Source organism: Lipotes vexillifer, unplaced genomic scaffold, assembly GCF_000442215.2.
Source record: "Lipotes vexillifer unplaced genomic scaffold, Lipotes_vexillifer_v1.1 scaffold512, whole genome shotgun sequence".
NCBI lineage: Eukaryota > Metazoa > Chordata > Mammalia > Artiodactyla > Lipotidae > Lipotes > Lipotes vexillifer.
In genome coordinates, this window is record NW_006787695.1 from 1,026,887 (window position 1) to 1,047,322 (window position 20,436).

The 20,436-nt window shown below is 49.5% G+C and overlaps 1 protein-coding gene across 1 annotated transcript in view; it reads right to left on the reverse strand.

Moving 5' to 3' along the window:
- The window catches only part of XG (Xg glycoprotein (Xg blood group)), a 42,454-nt gene extending 23,311 nt beyond the window's left edge, over positions 1-19,143 (reverse strand). The window contains 6 exon segments of the mRNA XM_007460497.1: positions 1,180-1,242; positions 4,205-4,267; positions 5,391-5,414; positions 8,004-8,020; positions 8,022-8,043; positions 19,083-19,143. Of these exon segments, the coding sequence (XP_007460559.1) occupies positions 1,180-1,242; positions 4,205-4,267; positions 5,391-5,414; positions 8,004-8,020; positions 8,022-8,043; positions 19,083-19,143 (250 nt within the window).
- Positions 19,144-20,436: the final 1,293 nt, after the last annotated feature.

The window sequence follows — 20,436 nt, forward strand, 5'->3', positions numbered from 1 at the left end:
ATGATAAAAGGGTGTCTCCTGAAACATCTTGCAACAGAGAACAGCTTTGTGAGAACCCCTTAGGAACATCTTGCTGGATGCTGTCAATCAAAGAGCACAGCCTTTTGGAGGTGGGGCCGTTAGACCTTTCAAGCCGACAACACAGTGGAGGGTATATGTGTCCTGATGAAGGGGTTTAGGGGTGAGCCCTCCGTCGCCGAAATTAGCTAAGGCATTGCTCATGCAACTGATCTTTACAGGACCTACTGTGTGCCATGCCTGGCTTCTGGCTCTGGGGATGCATCAGTGGAGGAAAGGCAAAAATCCCTGCGCGTGTGTGTGTGTGTGTGTGTGTGTGTGTGTGTGTACTTTTCATTCTAACTCAAGGAAATAAATTAACCACAATTGCATGGCATTGCATGTTACAAAGTATAACATGATCTCCTGCTGCAGCACAAAGGGATACAGAGGAAGGATCACAGTTTAGGATCTAGAGGTCAGGTCTTGGAGACAGACATGCCCCCCACCCCCCAAGCTGAAACCTGCAGGGGAGAAATGATGCTTGGATCTCTCTGAAGGTTGTCTGGTTGGGCATAAGCAATGGTGTTTTGCACCCTAGGAATTCAACGTTCGAATAATATCTCAAGAGAATCGGAAACAGGGGAACTCCCCATTGCCAAACCAGCTGGAAATGAAGATACTCGTAGAGCTGAGCTTTCCCCAGCACCCACCTGTCGGCACACGTGTCTGCCCAAGCCCTGGAATTCTTGTGATTCTCCCACCACCATGAGCCAGCATCCCTTCCCGAGTGGTCCTCCCCCAGGTGCATGGATTCCCAACACGTCACTCGATGTATGGCGGGAACTCAGGCAACGTGGCCCCAAACGGCTCTTGACGAGGGAAGCAAAACTCAACGGAACACCCAAAACAGAGCAACCAAGGACCCAGAGAATCCCCTTCCTCCTTAGTGACACGAGATGTCTTTGGGGCGCATTGCATTCTTTCAGCCCCAAACAAAACAAAACAAAATGCATCCTCCATCAACAGAGGGATTGGTAACAGCAGGTGGACTCCTTGTTAAAGAACCTCTGCATATTTCAAACGCCAACTCCTATTTCACCGCCAGAGGACAGAATTCCAAGACGGTCCATTGCATCCTTCCCAATGCTTCCAGAAGGCGTCTCAATACTCAGGACTCACCTGCACTGTTGTCAGAGCTGCCAGGCTGGGGACGTGGCAGTGGCTTTGGCCTTGGATAGATATCTGTTGGAAAACACCAAGGTGATGATGTTAGGAAAAGAATGACATCTTCCCGCAATGAACCATTCACACAATACAAAAGGCCGAAATACAACATGACATTCCGGCTTATTTATATTTGCTGTTTGTCGCTTTCACAGAACCTCTGGTACTCAAAATCTCCAAAGCTTTAAACACCATGTTGACCTTGGCGCCCAGAACCTCCTCTTTTGGTTCTGAAAGCAAGAAGTTCATGGATTCCTGAAAAGAATCTGGCAGACGCTGCCCTGTGGATGTTCCAATGTTTAGCGTTGTCGCAAACATCACGTTGTTTGCAAAAGCCCGTCATCAATACTAGGACAAAAGCATCTCACATTTTTGACGACGTGTTACCCTTCCTGCTGTGCGTGTGTACGTTCCCTCACTGGAGTTAATCTTAACTTTTGTCACAAATGCCCTTAATCTGCCCTTCAAACTTAGCCCAAGCTTCCTGCCCCAGAGCCTTGGCACAAAACACTGTCTCTGCCAGGATCTCCCATTCCACCTGCAGGGCCTTTCTTGCACAGCAGAATGTCCCAGGACACGCTGTATTCAAGGGACTCTCACCACTGCCTTCAATGACTCACTTTTCTTCTCAAGAGACACACACAGGACCTGGGTGAGCCGGGGGCAAGCATGAGATTTAAGGAAAGCTTCTACTCCTGTGTCGCTGTTTCCATACTTAAGTTCTAATCAAGTTCTTTCCCCTCTTCGTTTGCTGTGTGTGTTGAGTTTGCTGCGTCCCTGTTTTTCCATGTTTTATCATTTCATCATGAATCATTCCAAATGGGTTAGGCAGAAAGCATATTCGCTGAGTCTGATCAGTGTTCCAAGACCTCTTAATCAAGACGTGTTCCCCAATAAACCATCAGCAGACCTAGCTTCTAAGGGACAGTCAGGCTGATACCAAGAGCCATAGAACTCATATCAAATATAAATTCATTATTTGGGGGCGCCATTTTAAAGGCATCTCCCCACTGGGTTTTAGCAGAGCTTGAACACAAAGGCCAGAAAGCAACCTTCCTCTAATTTGGAATGTGTCAGCTGCTGGAACGCTGAGTCACAGAGGGACCCCTCCCAAGCATGAGGCTTGCTACCCACGCCCTGGGGTGGATGAGTCATCCTGGTCCTGGTGACTCATGTTACAGGATGGCCAGCATCTAACATTCTCTGGACCCCGCAGGAGGGAGGCCCATGGGAATACATTTAACCTGAGATCCCCAAATAGACTGTAGCAAGAAACACTCCCCAGGAGGGATTTCCATCGGCACCTTGTAGAATAACAGCGCTCCATCGGACAATAGTTTGTTGAAAAGGCTGGGAGGAATTTTTACAGGAAAGGAATCGATGGAGCTGGGATGTTAAAATTGGAGGGGAAAAAAAAGCCCTAAAGGCTATGAAACCGAGCAGGGCCCTGTGAAGCTCCTGGGCACAAAAGCCTTCCTGTGTCCCCCGTTTTCTTGATTACAGGAAATAGGCTTCATTCAGCCCCCATGACCTTCCCTGCGTTCCAACAGGCAGATTCAAGCGGTTGCTAATCAGGGAAGGGAGGGGGCTGCAGAGACACGGGAGGAACAGTGAAGAAACAATAGTGCAGCCTTGGGGCAGGTCCTGGTTCCCCCCTCAAGGGATACACATGACAATACTGTTTGGCAGATATTGAAACCCCCAACAAATGGACATGTTAACTACTTGATAAGGCATTCTTCATTCCAAAGAGAAGGCCACAGTTTGATAACCTCTGAGAAGCACAGAAGCCCATCAGGAGACCACCTGAGCCCAGGTGATGTCTAGATTGAAGGAGTGCAGGCCCTGAAGGCACCCTGGTCCTTCTCAGCAGCCCCACCCTTTGAACCATTGCTATAAAACTCCTCACCATCCCACCCCAGGTAGGGACAGTTTTTTGTTTTTGTTTTTTGCGGTACGCGGGCCTCTCACTCTTGTGGCCTCTCCCATCGCGGAGCACAGGCTCCGGACGCGCAGGCTCAGCGGCCATGGCTCACGGGCCCAGCCGCTCCGCGGCACGTGGGATCTTCCCGGACCGGGGCACGAACCCGCGTCCCCCGCATCGGCAGGCGGACTCTCAACCACTGCGCCACCAGGGAAGCCCAGGGACACAGTTATGAGGGCAGGAGCCCGCTGTGGCCCCTCTGCCGGGTAAAGCAACGAAGCTATTCTTTTGTATTTCACCTGAAACTCTGTCTCTGAGATTCAATTTGGCACCGGTACACAGAGGCCAAGTTTCGGTATCAAGGATGACAAAGTCGTGACGTAAGCGTCCGTTAACTAACACAGTTAGCAGCCTGGGTTGCTTTGCAATTAAGTAACGGCTTCGTAGAACCTTACGTCTTACTTTTCGTGACATCTCCCTCACCATGGCCATCACCACCGCCGAGGAGATGAATTTCCCTCCATCTCAAGGCCACACCAAGCTTCCAGGAATCTTCCGCAAGCTGTCAACTTGGCCGGTGTCACTGGTCACCTCTGCCTAGTCAGCTTTTAGGTCTTTAGGGTCTTTGAATCGCTGAGGACTTTATGGGCTATTGGCTAATATTAACCCCCTCCCGGCCCCCCCTTTTTTTTAAAGTGATCTATAGGCGCAGTGTCTGCCAAGCTTTTAAAACAAAGGAGAAACTGAAGATAAATGACCTAAAACGCACAGTGCACGGGAAGTTATTAGGAACCACGGAAACAGCTAGAAAAAGACTCGTCCTCCAGCCTGATTAAAATTCCAGCACATTAATGCACAACATCCCCAAATGCTCAGTATTCTCCAAGTGTCTGAGCAACGAAGAAATAAAATAATGCAAACTGCTCCCCCCGCCCCCGTAAAAGCTGAGTTGGTTCTTACTTCAGAAGCAGACAGATGAAAACTCATAGTTAAAAAAAAAAGAAAAAAAGAGGCACCTTTCATCAAACTTGTTTTGAAATGAATGAACATTCTTACTTCCACTGTTGTCGGGATTTCCAGGCTGTGGCTGGTGGGGAGGCGTCGGCTTTGGGTAGATATCTGTAGGGAAGACAACATTGCACGTTTAGGAGAGAAGACTGTCCTTCCGTCAGTAGCAGCCTATAAAATAAGAACTAGATCTTATATTTTATTCACAGTTGCTGCTCACAGACTTGCAGATCGCCATCGAGCCGCTAAAAATCACTTAGCCGCTAGAAGTAAAATCTCAGAACGTAGAACTTAAAGAAAAAACTGCATACACACAGTTACAAAACTAACTGTTTAGCCTTTACACTGTACACACACACACACACACACACACACACACAAAACTCAAAAACTGTTTATTCCTTGAAGATTATTTTGTCTAACATTGCTACATGATGCCATTTTCCTCTGGTTAGTATCTGCCTCCAAATCTTTATGCAAACATTGACTTTCACTTTGTTTAATAGTATATAACTGATTCAAAAGTGCTTTAAGCCCTGTCTTTTAACATAGTCATAAAATCATTTTACATCTACAGTAATTAATGTTACGTTATTCCTACTATTTTATTTTTTTTCCTTTCTTTTCTTTTTTTAACATTTCTGGACCTCTAGTTAATCAAGTTTACTTTATTCTTCGTTCAATCAAGTTTCTTCATTTAATCAAGCTTATTTGTCATTTTTCTCTATTTAGTTAATCAAGTTTATTCTTCATTCAGTCAACTTTATTATTCTTTTCATCAACTTTATTCTTAATTTTTCTCTCCTGGACTAATGTAGGAATTAGACACAATCAACCTAAGTGTCTGTGTTTCTGCTGAAATCCTTGTTTTCAGTTCATTTGGGTCTATACCCAGGAGAACTGTTGCATCACAGGGAAATTCTATACGTAGCTTTCTGAGCAGCTGCCAGACTGCTTTCCGCTGAGGCTGCACCATTTTCTATCCCCACCAGCAACGCGCGAAGGCTCCAGTGTCTCCACACCCTCACCGACACTTGGTATCGCCCATATTTTGATTCTAGCAGTCCTAGTAGGAATGATGTCTCACTGTGATTTTGATTTCCAGTTCCCCAAGGACTAGGCTTTGCTTTAAACACCTGCCCCTCTTTCACACACTCCACGTCCCTAGAAACACCTTCAAAAACCTCATCTCAAGGGCACAGCCTCATTTCTGTGCAGCCAGGTAGTCGCTCACCTGAGCTCGGCTTCTTCGTGGGCTCTGTGGACAGAGAGAACATACATTCAATACGCGTCGAGGATTTACGTGCAGCTCAAAGAAAGATTCGTTAATGCCCTAATAAACAATGAGAATTTCAAGGCGCTAACACAGACATGATATGAACACAAATTCCACTCTGTATTCGGTGGGGGGGGGGGGGGGGGGAGAACAAAAGCATCTTTAAAACCCATGCCCACCAGTCTCCACGGGAGCTGTGCAGAGGTCCCGCTGGGGGAGCAAAGCTTTCCTGAGGTGGTCAGCTCAGCTCCTTAGGAAGTAAGTTTCATCCGAGCCTTGCAGGAGGTAAGGTGGCGAGATTTGGGACGCCAGCAGGATGACCGACTGAGCACAGAGCATCCAGGGCAGGGGGCGCAGAGCTGGTGCCCCACAGACGTGCAAGGTGACAACATGCCTGCAGAGCAGAGGTAGGGCGGGTGAAGGCAGATCTGGAGAGAAGCTTCCTCCGATTCCAGGACGATGCTTTTCTCACTTTCTTGCACATGTTTCTTCACGTGACAAAAGTTTGCGGAGTGCCTGTTGTTGCCGGGGGTGTGTAAACCCGGGGGTCCACAGCTTCCCAGGTGGTTTCGGTTCCCTGAGGTCAGCACTCATGGACGGGGGGCATCAGGTGCAGAGTACCTGTCTGCCAAGCTCAGTGAGTCTGGGGGTGCAGTGTTGGTGGGCAGACCGGGGCAGGAGGAAGAGGTTTGGGGAAGGTGCTCGGAGGGGTGGCACCTGACAAGGGTGAGGGAGGTTGGAACTGCTGGGTGCACAGTGGACAGGGTCCTTCCTCTCTGCAGAAAGCCCTCTCTCACTGAGCATCGTGGGTTCAAGGTCCATCCACATGGTAGCCTGTGTCAGAGCTTCACTCCATCCACGGACATTTGGGTGGCTTCTGCCTTTTGGCGATGATGAATTACGCCACTGTAGACACATATGTGTCTGAGTCTCTCCTTTCAATCCTTCCCTTTCTTCCTAGGAGGGGACTTGCCAGTTCACAGGTTGATGATGTTTTTTAATCGATAAAACACCTCCGATGATTCTGCACCACAGCCCTCAGCTGCGGGTGCCCTACCCTGGGCGTGCTCCTTTTTTATCCATCCCAGACCCTGTGCCAACCACCCAGGCTAAATGTGGGGGGGTACCTCCCAATGCCCCGCAGTGTGGCTGCAACCACTGGCCCTCCTATAACCCTGACCTCGCAGCCCGTCCACTCTGGGAAGGACTGAGCCCTTCACCACTGCAGTCAGATGGCGGAAGCGGTGTGTCAGCCTTGATCTGCATCGTTAGGTTTGTCTGGGGCTCTGACAATAATCTCATATCTGCTCTGTCACGGTTACCACTAGCAAAAGCCTCGGTTAGTGGGGAAAATTGGGGAGGGAGCAGGTCTTTCATCATTGGCTGTCATCCTTTTTCTTTTTTTCCTCATCCACTATTTTGTTCTATTTCTTCCGTGTCTGCAATTTTTCTGATTACAAAATAATACATAGTAAAAATTCCAACATATCAGAAATGTAAAAACACAGATAATGAATATCTTTCAAAATGCCATTTTCTAGAGAAGAAATATTGTTAAAATTTTATTATTCCTAAGATGTATTTTCATTTTAAAAAGCAGCTCCTTTGAGAGTACGAAAGTACTAAGTGTCATCCCCTGGCTCATAAGTGAAGTGATGACAGGCTGCTATTGTAGGCCACCCTGTCCCCTGGTTCTCAAGGTTCTTTTTTTTTTTTTTTTTTTTTTTGCGGTACGCGGGCCTCTCACTGCTGTGGCCTCTCCCGTTGCGGAGCACAGGCTCCGGACGCGCAGGCTCAGTGGCCACGGCTCACGGGCCCAGCAGCTCCGCGGCACGTGGGATCTTCCCGGACCGGGGCACGAACCCGTGTCCCCTGCATCGGCAGGCGGACTCCCAACCAGTGCGCCACCAGGGAAGCCCTGGTTGTCATCCTTTTTTAAGTTGAGTGGGTCCGGTGATCAGGTCCCTTCTTTACTTCCTGGAAAATCCACCGTAATTGATGGATGAGTGACCTTGGGTTCTCCTGATGACAGAAGCAGCTGATTTTTCTGAGTAGACGAGCACCGATGTTTCTTCCCACTGTGCCTGCAGGTCACAACGTTCCCTTCTTCCTCAAGCCCCCCAGGTCTGAACGCTCCTGCCCCCCAGCTTGACTGTGGGCCTTAATCCAGACCTTCCTCCCGGGCCCAGGAGATGTACAGTCAGCTTTTCAGCTGGCAAGAAGGTCCAGCTGACCTCAAGGGTAGTGGCCACACACAGGTGGGGTGTAGGGGGGTCTTCCAAGTGGTAGATGCCCCACGAGTAGAGGTGAACCACATTTAAGAGAAGGAAAACCCTCCAGCGTATGCGCAGACCCTTGGCTTGGAGAGCCCAGACCTACCAAGACAGAAGACTGAGCCCCACAGCTAAGGCCGGATGTGAAGGTCCATCTCCCGGGGCTTGTGATCTTGGGTGAAAAACAGAGCTCTCACTGCCTGGAATTCGGAATCCCCGCCACACCCAGCCCCGAGGCACCACAGAGCTGACACAGGCTGCGAAGCTCAGCATCTCCTAGAGAAAGACGGGCACTTACCGGGGTCATCAAGAGCGTGCCAAATCAAAGTCACCTTGACCTGTGGGGAGACATAGGGCGCTAGGTCACACCGCGATGGGACCGGCAGGGCCCCCTGACACCTGTCTCCACCCCCTTTGCCCCATCTGCCCAGACATCCCCGCTGGTGCAAAGGTCAAGCCCACCACCCACCGTGAGGTCAGCGGAAGACCAAAGTCCCCCTCTCTCTCTCCACTTCCCCTGTGGTGTGTTTGTCAAACCAACATCCTGGCTTTCCTGGCAGGCTGTGCCCCTCACCAAAGATGCCTCCGAAGGAAGATGACAGCACCCCCGTCTTTTTTTTGTTCTTGTTATTTAAGTATAGTTAAGCTACAATCTAGTGTCAGGTTCTGCTGTATGCGAAAGTGATTCAGTTATACATATTTTTTTTCAGATTCTTTTCCCTTATAGGTTACTACAAGATATTGAATGCAGTTCCCTGTGCTGTACAGTAGGTCCTTGCTAATTATCTATTTTATATACAATAGTTGACATCTGCTAATTCCAAACTCCTAATTTATTCTCCGCCCGCTTTCCCCTTTGGTAATCATGAGTTTGTTTGCTATGTCTGTGAGTCTGTTTCTGTTGTGTAAATAAGTTCATTTGTATTATTTTTTGGATTCCACGTATAAGTGATACCATATGGTATTTGTCTTTCTCTGTCTGACTTATTTCACGTAGTATGATCATCTCTAGGTCCATCCATGTTGCTGCCAATGGCATCCCCATTTTTTTTTTTTAATAAAAACCAAATTTTTTTAGGGGCTTCCCTGGTGGCACAGTGGTTGAGAGTCCGCCTGCTGATGCAGGGGATGCGGGTTCGTGCCCCGGTCTGGGAAGATCCCACATGCCGCGGAGCGGCTGGGCCCATGATCCATGGCCGCTGAGCCTGCGCGTCCGGAGCCTGTGCTCCGCAACGGGAGAGGCCGCAACAGTGAGAGGCCCGCGCACCGCCAAAAAAAAAAGAAAAAGAAATATATATAGGCTGTGTTCCCTGTAGCATGGTGGTGGAAAAACAAAATTTTTTTTTAAATTATTTTTTTGACTGCGTTGGGTCTTTGTTGTTGCGTGCGGACTTTTCTCTAGCTGCAGCAAGCGGGGGCTACTCTTTGCTGTGGTGCATGGGCTTCTCATTGCAGTGGCTTCTCTTGTTGCAGAGCACGGGCTCTAGGCACGTGGGCTCAGTAGTTGTGGCACGTGGTCTCAGTAGTTGTGCGCACGGGCTTCGTTGCTCCGCGGCATGTGGGATCTTCCCGGACCACGGCTCGAACCCGTGTCCCCTGCACTGGCAGGCGGATTCTTAACCACTGCACCACCAGGGAAGTCCCTGGTATCCCCGTCTTAAAGAGGAGGGAGATGCTCCTAGGATCTCAGCTGCCTCGAGCAAAACATAGATGTCTTGGAAAGCCAAAGAACCCGTGCATTCTGCAAACATTTACGAACTGCGACTCTGATCCAGGCACAGTTACCCAATGGGGACGGGACCTTCAATGACACTAGCCCTGCTTCCTGGTTCTTCAGGGGAGAGAGACCCATGAATATCCCTAAAGGTGGGGACAGGGTGCAGCGGGGACCACAAGGCAGCAGGGGCAATTGCAGGTCTTGTGTGAGCCGACCTGGAGGTCTGCCTGGAGGAGGTGACACGTGAGCCGTGTGGAAGATAGTGGTTTACGCACTGGGAAACACTCTGACCCCAGTTTACAGCTCAGGGGATGCCTTTGGGAAATGCGGTACGGTGGCGGCTCTGTGGCTGGAACTGTGGATATTTTCCTTTATGGCTAAGACAGAATGCATCTTGGACTGAGGCCCAGAATCGCGCTGCCCTTGCCTCTCCGTGACACCCCCGCAAGCATTTCACAAACATTTCAACCCCGGCTCCCTCCAAGTGTTCAGGGGCCCAGAAATTTTGTTGGCGTGCGAGTTTCAGACTTGCTAAAAATACTATGAGGAAGTCTAGGGTCTGGAGAGAAGCAGAGGCTGGATTTCAGTTTTCTTACAAGCTCAACCCGGAGAAACTTGGGTGGATAACAAGTGAGTCAGGGGGACTGGAACCGACGGCTCATGGGTACGGAGTTCCTTATGGGGGTGATAAGAACATTCTGGCATTAGATGGTGGCGATGGTTGCACCACATTGTGAACATGCTAAACAAAATTGTCTGCACTATTCACTTTCAAAGTGTTCACAGGGTGACTCTGATGCATGTGAATTTTATCTCAGCAAAAAACACAAAACCTTTTTAACAAGCTGAGTGTCCCTTTCCTGCCAGTTTAACGGCTTCTTCCCACATACATCCCATCCATCACCTTCGCCGCCTCTCAAACTAGAGAAGCCCAATCAGAAAACCTCTGAGCTCCTGACCAATGTGTATCTCATCTTTGGCTGATAAAAAGGAGCTTTTTAAAAGAGCTTTGTTGAGGCAGAATCCATAGATTACACCATTCACCCGTTTAGAGCACACAATCCAGTGGCATTTAGGATGTTTATAATGAATGCTATGCAAGCACCATTTCTATCTGGTTCCAGAACATGTTCATCCCCCAAAAGAGACCCCGTCTGCATTTAGACTCACTCCCTATCACCCCTGCCCAGCCCCTGACACCACAGACCCACCCTCTGCCTCTGTGGATTTGCCTGTTCTGCACGTTTCCTAACAATGGACTCATACACGGTGTGTCCTTCTGTGCCTGGCTTCTCTCACCGAGCATCCGGTGTTCAAGGTCCATCCACGTGCTCAAGCGTCTCAGTGTGAAATCCTAAATCTGTATGGGGCAGGGTTTCTTCAGGCAAAGGCACTGCTTTCAGTCCCCCGTGACCTGTTTCCCGCTTTGTCGCTGTAGCCGGCGCAGGTGGGGGCCTGGAGGCACCACCCTATGCTCCCTGCTGCCCCGCACCAGCCCTGCCTCGAAAACGTCGCTGGGGACCTATTAGGATGCTCAGTCATCTATGAGCACCTACTATGTACCAAGTCCCACCGCAAGCATCTGCAGGTCACCCCAGCATCACTCTTTCCGCCCACGAGGGGACGTCAGTGTTACGACCATGCGCTTGTCCCAGCCGAGGGGCCTGAGTTTCCAGGAGCCTAAGGGCAATGTCAGGTTTTGCACCCAGACCCTCCAGGAACCCCAGTCCCAGCCCCTGTGCCTGGAAGGGGGCTGGCGGGAAGCGGGGGGACACTGTTTTCCTAGACCCTGGGCATCCTAGACTCCCCGAGTCTGCCTGGAGGTCGTTTTGACGCGTCCAGCCTGGGGTCGGGGAAGTCCTTGGCCTGGCCTGGCTGGGATGCCATTGGGGGCAGCTTCTGGGGCTGCTTGTCAAGGGAACTGGGACCCCGGTGCGTGGATGCCCCCAGGCAGGGGTTTCCGGAGCTGGGACCGGCCCAGGCACTGGACGGCAGAGCAGCTGAGGTCAGAGGGCATCCACCGGCACCTCACGGTCTGGACTGGAGGCCGGGGCTCGGTGCATTTAGAGGCCACACCCCGGAGAGCCGTCTCTAACACAGGGAGACCCCGCATCTGTCCCCATTGCCCCTGTCTGTGGCCAGGGTCTGTGTCCCTCCGGCTTCTGCCAGGTCCTCTTTTGGGAACAAGCTGGCCACTCTCTGCTCTGGGTCATTGTGCAGGGGCTGGGTGACAGGAATCAGCGTCAGCCTTGGGGATTCTGAAGACACATTCCTTCCAGGGCTGCCAGTGGGGCTGTTGACTGTTTACAGATAACTCTCACGAGGCTCTTCCCAGGAGTTCCAGGCATCCCGTAAAGACGCACCCACACAGTGTCCTCCAACCTGAGTGTCAGGCCACTCCCTGTTCTGAGATGAGCGAAGCCTCTGTTATCTGTCTCCTCCCGGCCTCTCTGGAATCCATCGCACAACCAACGGGCTGGGCAGGAGCCGGCTGTTTTCCAAAAGGGCCTTGGGTCGTCTCTGGGGATGTGGTAGCCTGGCCAGCTGGCCTTCTTGCAGCCGGAAGCCAGGGAGTGCCGTCTGGGGCTTTGAGAACAGCCAAGTCCCTCCACCCTGCCCTAACCCCATCCTGCGTCCCCTTCTCTTTCCAGCAGCCTCCTTCCGTTTGGAGATGCTGCTGATGAGGAGAGGTCGTGGAGGAAGCTGTCCTTAGCTGTGGCGCTACTGGGAGGCGCGTGGGCGTGAGTCACGCCCAGAGCCGGCGGACCGCACCCAGTATGAGGCGCTCCCCTACCCTGGGCTTGGCGACGATCCAGTCCCGCAGGCCAGGCTGGCGTGCATCTGACGCCCTCTGCTCTCCAGAGGGGCTGCAGCCAAGACCCTCTCCCCATGTGCTTCAAATCGTAGCCCCACCAGGTGCAGCCCTGCCAGGCACATCACTCAGGTGGACGACGCTGATTCAGAGGTTCAATCTCGGTGGAGCTGGGGGGCAGGGGGGATGCAGCTCCCCAGGGCAATTACTTCCACTAGCTTTTTTTTTTTCCACTCGGAGCCTAAGACGGGGCTGGGAACATAAGACGTGTTTCTGATCTGCTTAGTTTAGCTGGGTCGGCGGTTTCTAATCGATCCCACATGTTCTGGGATCTGTAAACACCGAGGGGAAAGCAGCCGCGTGGGTTCTACGATCATAATGCTGGCCACCCATTGCCGACGTCCTGGAGATGGGGGTTTAAAATGACTCATGCTGCTGGGTGGGAGGTCTTAGCATCATACCCAAGAACCCCTACCCTCCAAAAAAAAAAGCTTTTTAGGAGGGATTTTGAGACGAAACCACCTGAGTGACACTTGGAGGAATTCTCTCGTTATCTCTAGTAACCAATCCCCTCCCTCCCCAGTCAAATTCTACCCCAGCAAGATTCTAAGATTCTTTGTGTCAGAGTTTGCTTCCCTGAACTTCTCAGACCCACAAGCCTACAGGACAAAGGGAATTTTTGCAAAGGACAGAGCTGTTGGAATAATCATGACACGGTGCCAAGGATGACACCATGCACTAGAAAAAACCCACCACGCCTCCACGGCGACCACGATAGAGGCACACGTCCAAGTTCCCACTAACTGACCCCTGAATTATTCCCTCTGAAGGAGAAAACCAGCCCCAGGCTAGCTCTAAGAAGAGGGGGGAAAACTGATTACTATCTAAGGCCCTGGCACCAATTACAGCTGTTAGCAGCAGAATTTATAGGTGCTGAATTTAATTACCTTTGAGTGGGTCCATCAGGGGATAAGAATCCCACCCCTCACAGGCAGGCAGGATCTTAGATTTTATTATTCCGGCCAGTGTCGGAACGGCTGCCCTTCAAGACAATTGCTTTCCATTCCTTTACATAGGAATTTACAGGCTTCATCTGAAGCGTGGGTTAATTTAAGCCAGTCCTTCCGGGGACCAGCGGTCACAGATTAAGCCACTTTGCATGCCATAAATTAGTAGGACTTTCTTGTCCTTGAGGGATTTCACCCAGCTGAAGCAGGACTCCCGGGGAACAAATCCCGACTTCCTTCAGGCAAATTTAAGGTGCCCCTTTTGACTCTGGCTCAATTGTCTTTAGAAATTCTATACTTCAGGGGACTTCCCTGGTAGTCCAGAGGTAAAGAATCCGCCTTCCAATGCAGGGGACGTGGGTTCGATCCCTGGCCTGGCAACTAAGATCCCGATGCCGCAAGGCAGCTAAGCCCGCGCGCTGCAACTACCGAGCCCGCACGCCTCGACTAGAGCCTGCGTGCCGCAAACTACGGAGACCACGCGCTCTGGAACCTGTGGGCCACAACTAGAGACAAGCTCGCGAACTAGAGGGAAGCCCGGCGCCGCCGCAAAGATCCCGCGTGCCACATCTAAGACCCAATGCAGCCAAAAACAAATAAATAAACATATGTAAGTAAATAAATAAAATAAAATAAAAGTACCATACTTTAATTTTTAAAAAGATATGTACAGAAAGCGTATTACAGAGGCTCTTTCCCAGGATGCTGAGATTCACGGAGCAGAGAAAAGAAAGCATCTGCCTAGGTTAACAGTTCAGGTTTACAAGGGAGAAAGGGAAGGGATGCGTCCAAGTGGGGAATTGTTCCCGGTGGTCTTGGTGCATCACCGTCAGGTTTCCACCGTCTCCTCCTGGAACAGCTGTGTCACCAAATCCATTCCAGTCTCTGGTTTCTCCTGACATATGCACCTTTTGGGTGAGGGATGCATCACGGAGTCAGGAACCACGGAGCAGAGGCCCCCACGGTGGCAGAGACCCAAGAGGCTCAGCCCCAGGTTTAAATCAGATGGTCAGATGCTCAGATATCACCTCTCAAGGGAGCCCTCACTCCAGCATGGGCGTCACCAGGGTGCTTCCTGAAATGCAGGTACCCTGGCTCCCCAGCACCACACCCACCTACCTAATGAAGATCTTGAGGGTCTGGGATTCAGGTGGTGCCTTTAAACCTGCTCCATCCCAGGTAATTCGTCTGCACATCAAGTGCTGAGAATCACTGCCCTGAATAGCTGGGCAGGTTCAGTTCCACAGACGGGCATGGGACAAGGGCAGTTTTAATGACCAGCTCGTGGGGTGACTTGAACACCCCGAGATTGGTTAGATCAAAGGGAGGTTGGGGGACATGAGGAAAGAGGCAGACTCCAGAAAGACTCAACTCAGGGCTGTGGGGTGAGGCCAGAGAGGGCTGGAGTCTGGTAGCATCACATGGGCTGGCTTAACGCCTTGGGCAAGTATCACGACTTCTCCAAATCACCATTCTCAGAAGCAAAGCCCAAACATCCTGCCGCATCTGAAGGCAGCAACCAACCTAAAATACCTCGCTCAGCACCTGACTTACTTTTATTCAACAGCAAGTACTCAGAACCATGATGGGCTGCTGTTAAAAAACTATAAAGAATATCACTATCAGTTTTTATTGCAGTCAGAACTCCGTATCTGCGGATTCCACACTGCAGATTCAACCAACCATGGACCAAAAATATTAAATTTAGGGGGAAGGGTAAGCTGGGACAAAGTGAGAGAGTGGCATGGACATATATACACTACCAAACGAAAAAGAGATAGCTAGTGGGAAGCAGCCGTATAGCACAGGGAGATCAGCTCGGTACTTTGTGACCACCTAGAGGGGTGGGATAGGGAGGGTGGGAGGGAGGGAGACGCAAGAGGGAGGGGATATGGGGATATATGTATATGTATAGCTGATTCACTTTGTTATACAGCAGAAACTAACACACCACTGTAAAGCAATTATACTCCAATAAAGATGTTAAAAAAAAAATTGAATGGCTCACACATCAGGAATAAAGACACAGACCTACCAGAGAATGGACTTGAGGATATGGGGAGGGGGAAGGGTAGGCTGTGACAAAGTAGAGAAATTATACTCCAGTAAAGATGTTAAAAAAATAAAAATAAATAAAATAAAATAAAATAAAATAAAATATTAAAAATTTCTGGGGCTTCCCTGGCAGTCCAGTGGTTAAGACTCTGCACTTCCACTGCAGGGGGAATGGATATGATCCCTGATTGGGGAACTAAGATCCCACATGCCTCAAGACCAAAAACAAAATTAAATTTTAAAAAATTCCAGAAAGTTCCAAAAAGCAGAACTAGCATTTGTCATGTGACAACAACTATTCACATAGCATTTACACGGTGTTAGGTATGATAAGTCACCTAGAGATGATTTAAAGTCTACAGTAAGGGGACTTCCCTGGTGGCACAGTGGTTAAGAATCCGCCTGTCAATGCAGGGGACATGGGTTCGAGCCCTGGTCCGGGATGCCGTGGAGCAACTAAGCCCGTGCGCCACAGCTACTGAGCCTGCGCTCTAGGGCCTGCGAGCCACAACTACTGAGCCCGCGTGCCACAACTACTGAAGCCTGCGTGCCTAGAGCCCATGCTCTGCAGCAAGAGAAGCCACCACAATGAGAAGCCCGGGCACCGCAATGAAGAGCAGCCCCCACTCGCCTCAACTAGAGAAAGCCCGCGCGCAGCAACAAAGACCCAACGCAGCCAAAACTAACTAAATAAAATAAATTTATAAAAAAAAAAAAAGTCTACGGGAGGAAGTGCATGGGTTATATGCAAATATGACATTATTTTATATAAGGGACTTGAGCATCCATGGATTTTGGTGTCCCAGGGGGTCCTGGAACTAATCCCCCTCAAATACCAAGGGATGCCGGTACTTTTTTAGTTTGTAGGTAGAAAAGGAGCTCTGTTTAAGCACACACAGATGTTTAGTCTTGTCTGATAAGAGAAGATATAATACATGTAGAAGGGGATTTCAGAACCACTGTATAATACAGATACAGGAAAATGGTAATGTATACCCAGGGTACAATAGATATACAGGAAAAAAGGGAATATAAGGAAATATATATATATATACAAAATCTAGAGTTATACCTGTATTATAGCTAGCTAGCTAGATGATAGATAGTTGATAGATGTTAGATAGTTGATAGATAGATGATAGGTAGGTAGATAGATAGTTGATAGATGTTAGATTGTTGATAGATAGATGATAGATAGGTAGGTAGGTAGATAGATAGATAGTTGATAGATATTATATAGTTGATAGACAGATACATAGACAGAAGATAGATAGGTAGGTAGGTAGATAGAAAGGCAGACAGATTTTTTTCTCAACAAACCAAGCACGACAAGCAGCCCCTGGAGTTTCCATTTCTGCTTCTATCAGCTTTTCGAAGACCTGACTTGGTCTCCTGGTCCTTCAAGTGCATCCAGGTTTGATAGCGAAAGGTAATTCAATACACTGGAAATCTGAAACCGCCGAATTGTAAACCCCTATGCCTCAGGACTATAATCAAATTCTTATTTTATTTTATACACACAGTTTAGTCATTATAAGAACGGTTAAGTGACGTTCACCATAGTGATAGTCTGCTTTTCCAGAGCCTTGGTAACAAGCATCTTGACAGCCTTGCAGGAAGTGTTTGGGGATCTCGTGAACTCGCTCACGCCGACAGCTGCTGGTGGTTTGGGGTGTGAGGGGGTGGTCCATGCATTTAACAAACTACCCAGGACTCAGGTCAGCTGCACAACGTCTTCACACCAACGCACCCTGATCCAGGCCTCACTACCTTTCCCGTCCCACCTCGCACCTCTCCTGCCTGTGCATGTTCCCAGCAATGTGACCTCAGACAAATGATGGAACACCTCAGTGCCTCCGTGTACCCACCTATAAGAGGGCATTAAAAAAAAGGGCATCAAGGGACTTCCCTGGCAGTCCAGTGGTTAAGACTGCGCTTCCAATGCAGGGATGCAGGGGACACGGGTTCAATCCCTGGTCAGGGAACTAAGATCCCACATGCTGTGCGGCATGGCCAAAAATAAAATAAAATAATATCATCTTCAAAAAGAAAAAACAAAGTTCCGTGTTAGATCAAAAAAGGAAACATATTTAAAAAGAAAGAAAAAGTGCATCAAGCCTGGCAGCCCCAGCCCAAGGCTGTGTGAGAATGAACTTGATTAACACCCGCAGAGCCTGTCTCAAGTCACACCCTCATCAAAAGAACGTAACCTGGGCATCCTCGGAAGCACTCAGCTAACATCAGCCAGGGCCGGCTCCTGCATTTCTTTCTCTTCTGAAGAACAGCGGTTAAATCCACAACAAGTTTCCCCAGCACATATGATGAGCCACGTGATACGCTGAAAGAATCTGACATCCCATTATCCCCAAAGGAGCAACCCGACCGTGACTGGTAGGAGGCTGAGTTGCCTGAGCCCGAAGGTAAACCCACAGCTCCTACTGTGTGCACAGCAGCAGCAGCAGCAATAAACGCTCAGACAGGTTTTGCTGGCTTGGCTTCTGGGCGGGTCTGTGCAGAATCAGAGCTCTGCTCTCTTGCTCTTCTCAGCCCTGGCGTCAGTTCAGGGACTAACATCTCCCTGCAAACAGAAGCGCCTGGACTGCGTTTCTGTGTGACCCACGTGCCGGGGGGCACGATGTGCAGACAGCAAGGATTCCTGGAGGGGTCTCGGGGAAGATCCTGGGCTCTGGGTGCCAGGATGTCTCACAAAACATCTGCCCCTAAACAACCATCCTCAAACACGATAAACAGGAAATGTCACAAGAGCGCCATCCAAATGAAATCCTTTAAATTCCTAACCTACAACACTTCTCACTCTTAAATCCTGCCTGGGCCTCCATCTCTTAAAATTCAAATAAGGACCAAAGGAGCTTATCCAATTGCGGTTAAATCCTACATGTCATGGGTAAATTATAGCTCCCAAACTAGGTCCCTCCCCACCTCTGCTCCCCGACAAACCAAAATCCTGGCATCACCAGAAGAGCCTGTATGGAAGTTTGGGGCGTAAACAATTCATATGCTTTTAATTTGCCAACAGGAGGGGTGACGTTGATGAGAAATGTCTAAAAACCTGAACGGAGGCTGCCCTTCCAGCAAACCCAATCTTGGGTGATCAGTCCCACAGAACCAAGCTGTCTCAGTTCCATTGTCCCCATACAGAAACGCAGCACTGATATTTTATTTTATTTTTATTTTTATTTTATTTATTTTTTTTGCGGTACGGGGGCCTCTCACTGCTGTGGCCTCTCCCGTTGCGGAGCACAGGCTCCAGACGCGCAGGCCCAGAGGCCATGGCTCACGGGCCCAGCCGCTCCGCGGCACGTGGGATCTTCCCGGACCGGGGCACGAACCCGCGTCCCCTGCATCGGCAGGCGGACTCTCAACCACTGCGCCACCAGGGAAGCCCCAGCACTGATATTTTAAATCGAAAACAAGGAACTGAAAAATCCCAACACGCCCCAGGAACACAGGCCACTTTCTTCCACGCGTGACACACAGAGATCAAAAGCAGACCACAAAAACAGTTCGCTTCTAAGCACTGTGAGTCCACATCCTACACTTCTGGATCCAATTCCCAGACACTGAATTGGTACCCGGCCCCTTTTTCTCCCCTCAAAGCCATCATACTTGGTCTGTTTTTTTGTTTTTCTACAATCTGGCACCTTAGAGCCATTTCCTGAGTGCAAGTGGTTTGGGGCGGAGTTTTTTTTTTTTTTTTTTTTTTTTAAAGCAGCCAGATAGAAATGCACACCCACGCAGCTCTCCCCAGAGCAAAGCCTCCCTTACCTCGGATGTGCATCAGAGAACACAGGAACGTGAGGTAGAATACGCCCCACCAGGGCTCCATCCTCGGTTTCCGTTCAGGTGAACCTTCAGGGCGCGCGCTGGGCGATCTGGCCACCTCGCCCTCGCTGGACGGATGTGCTGACTTTTGCTTCCCAGTTTGCAAGGGAACAGGCAATGTCGCCAAGCAGAAAGTATGAACCAAACTTGAGTGCCTCTGCCAGAATCCGAAGCACTGGGCGTTCCAAAGCGCACGGCCTGGAGCCCGTGAGGCGTGTGCCTGCATGCTGAAGGGCGTCCTGGGGAACCCGCCTCCCTGCGCTACGCTGCCAAAAAGCCTCAGGATGCTGGGTAAACAGGTGGCTGCCCCGCACCAATGGGTGTCCTGGGCTTTGGGTAGCTGGCACACCTGTCTGGCAGGTCTGCTTGCTGCGGGCATGGGAGATGCACCAGCATCAAAGGCGCCAACCCTGGGGGCAGGCAGGACACTTCCTGTGCGGGGTCCTTCCCCAGAACCCTCCTGCAGGGCAATGCCAACGCCAGACCCAGCAGAGCGCCAAGGCAACGATCAGAGTAGAGACTCATGTTTAATCTCTGCTTCTATGACTTGAAGACCCTGTACCTTTAGAGTCGCGCTGCATTCGTGGACCTCAGTTTCTTTGTAGGTGGCCGGGACAGTCAGTCTGGCTGGGGATGCTGGGGCCAGAGAAGCAAATTTCACCTGCCCTCTCTCCGTGTTTTCCACCTGAGCTGTGTAAGAAGTGGCTGGATATAGGCTTCTAGAAAATAACCCCTCTGTGTGGAGGGAAGCATCTTGTTTCCAATTGCATACACCTGAGTTACACCTTTCAGATAGAAATTATATTATATGCGATATATATATTATTTATATATAAATGTATAAATTTTACATACATCTCGGTATATATATTACAGTACAATCTGATGCAAACTATTATATATAGAATGGTTCAACAAGGTCCTACTGTACAGCACACAGAGCTATAGTCAATACCCTGTGATACACTGTCACAGAAAAGAATACGAAAAAGAATGTATACATGTATAACCGAGTCACTTTCCTGTACAGCAGAAATTAAACACAACATTGTAAATCAATACTTCCGTAAAATTTAAAAAAATAAAAAAAAAAAGAACTGGTTGGAAGCACCAGATTTATTTTTTATTGTTTAAACTTTTATTGGAGTATAGTAGACGTAAAATGTTGTGTTAGTTTCAGGTGTACAGCAAAGTGAATCTGTTATACATATACATATATCCACCCTTTTTTTTTTTTAAGATTCCTTTCCCATATAGACCATTAGAGTATTGAGTTCCCTGTGCTATACAGTAGGTT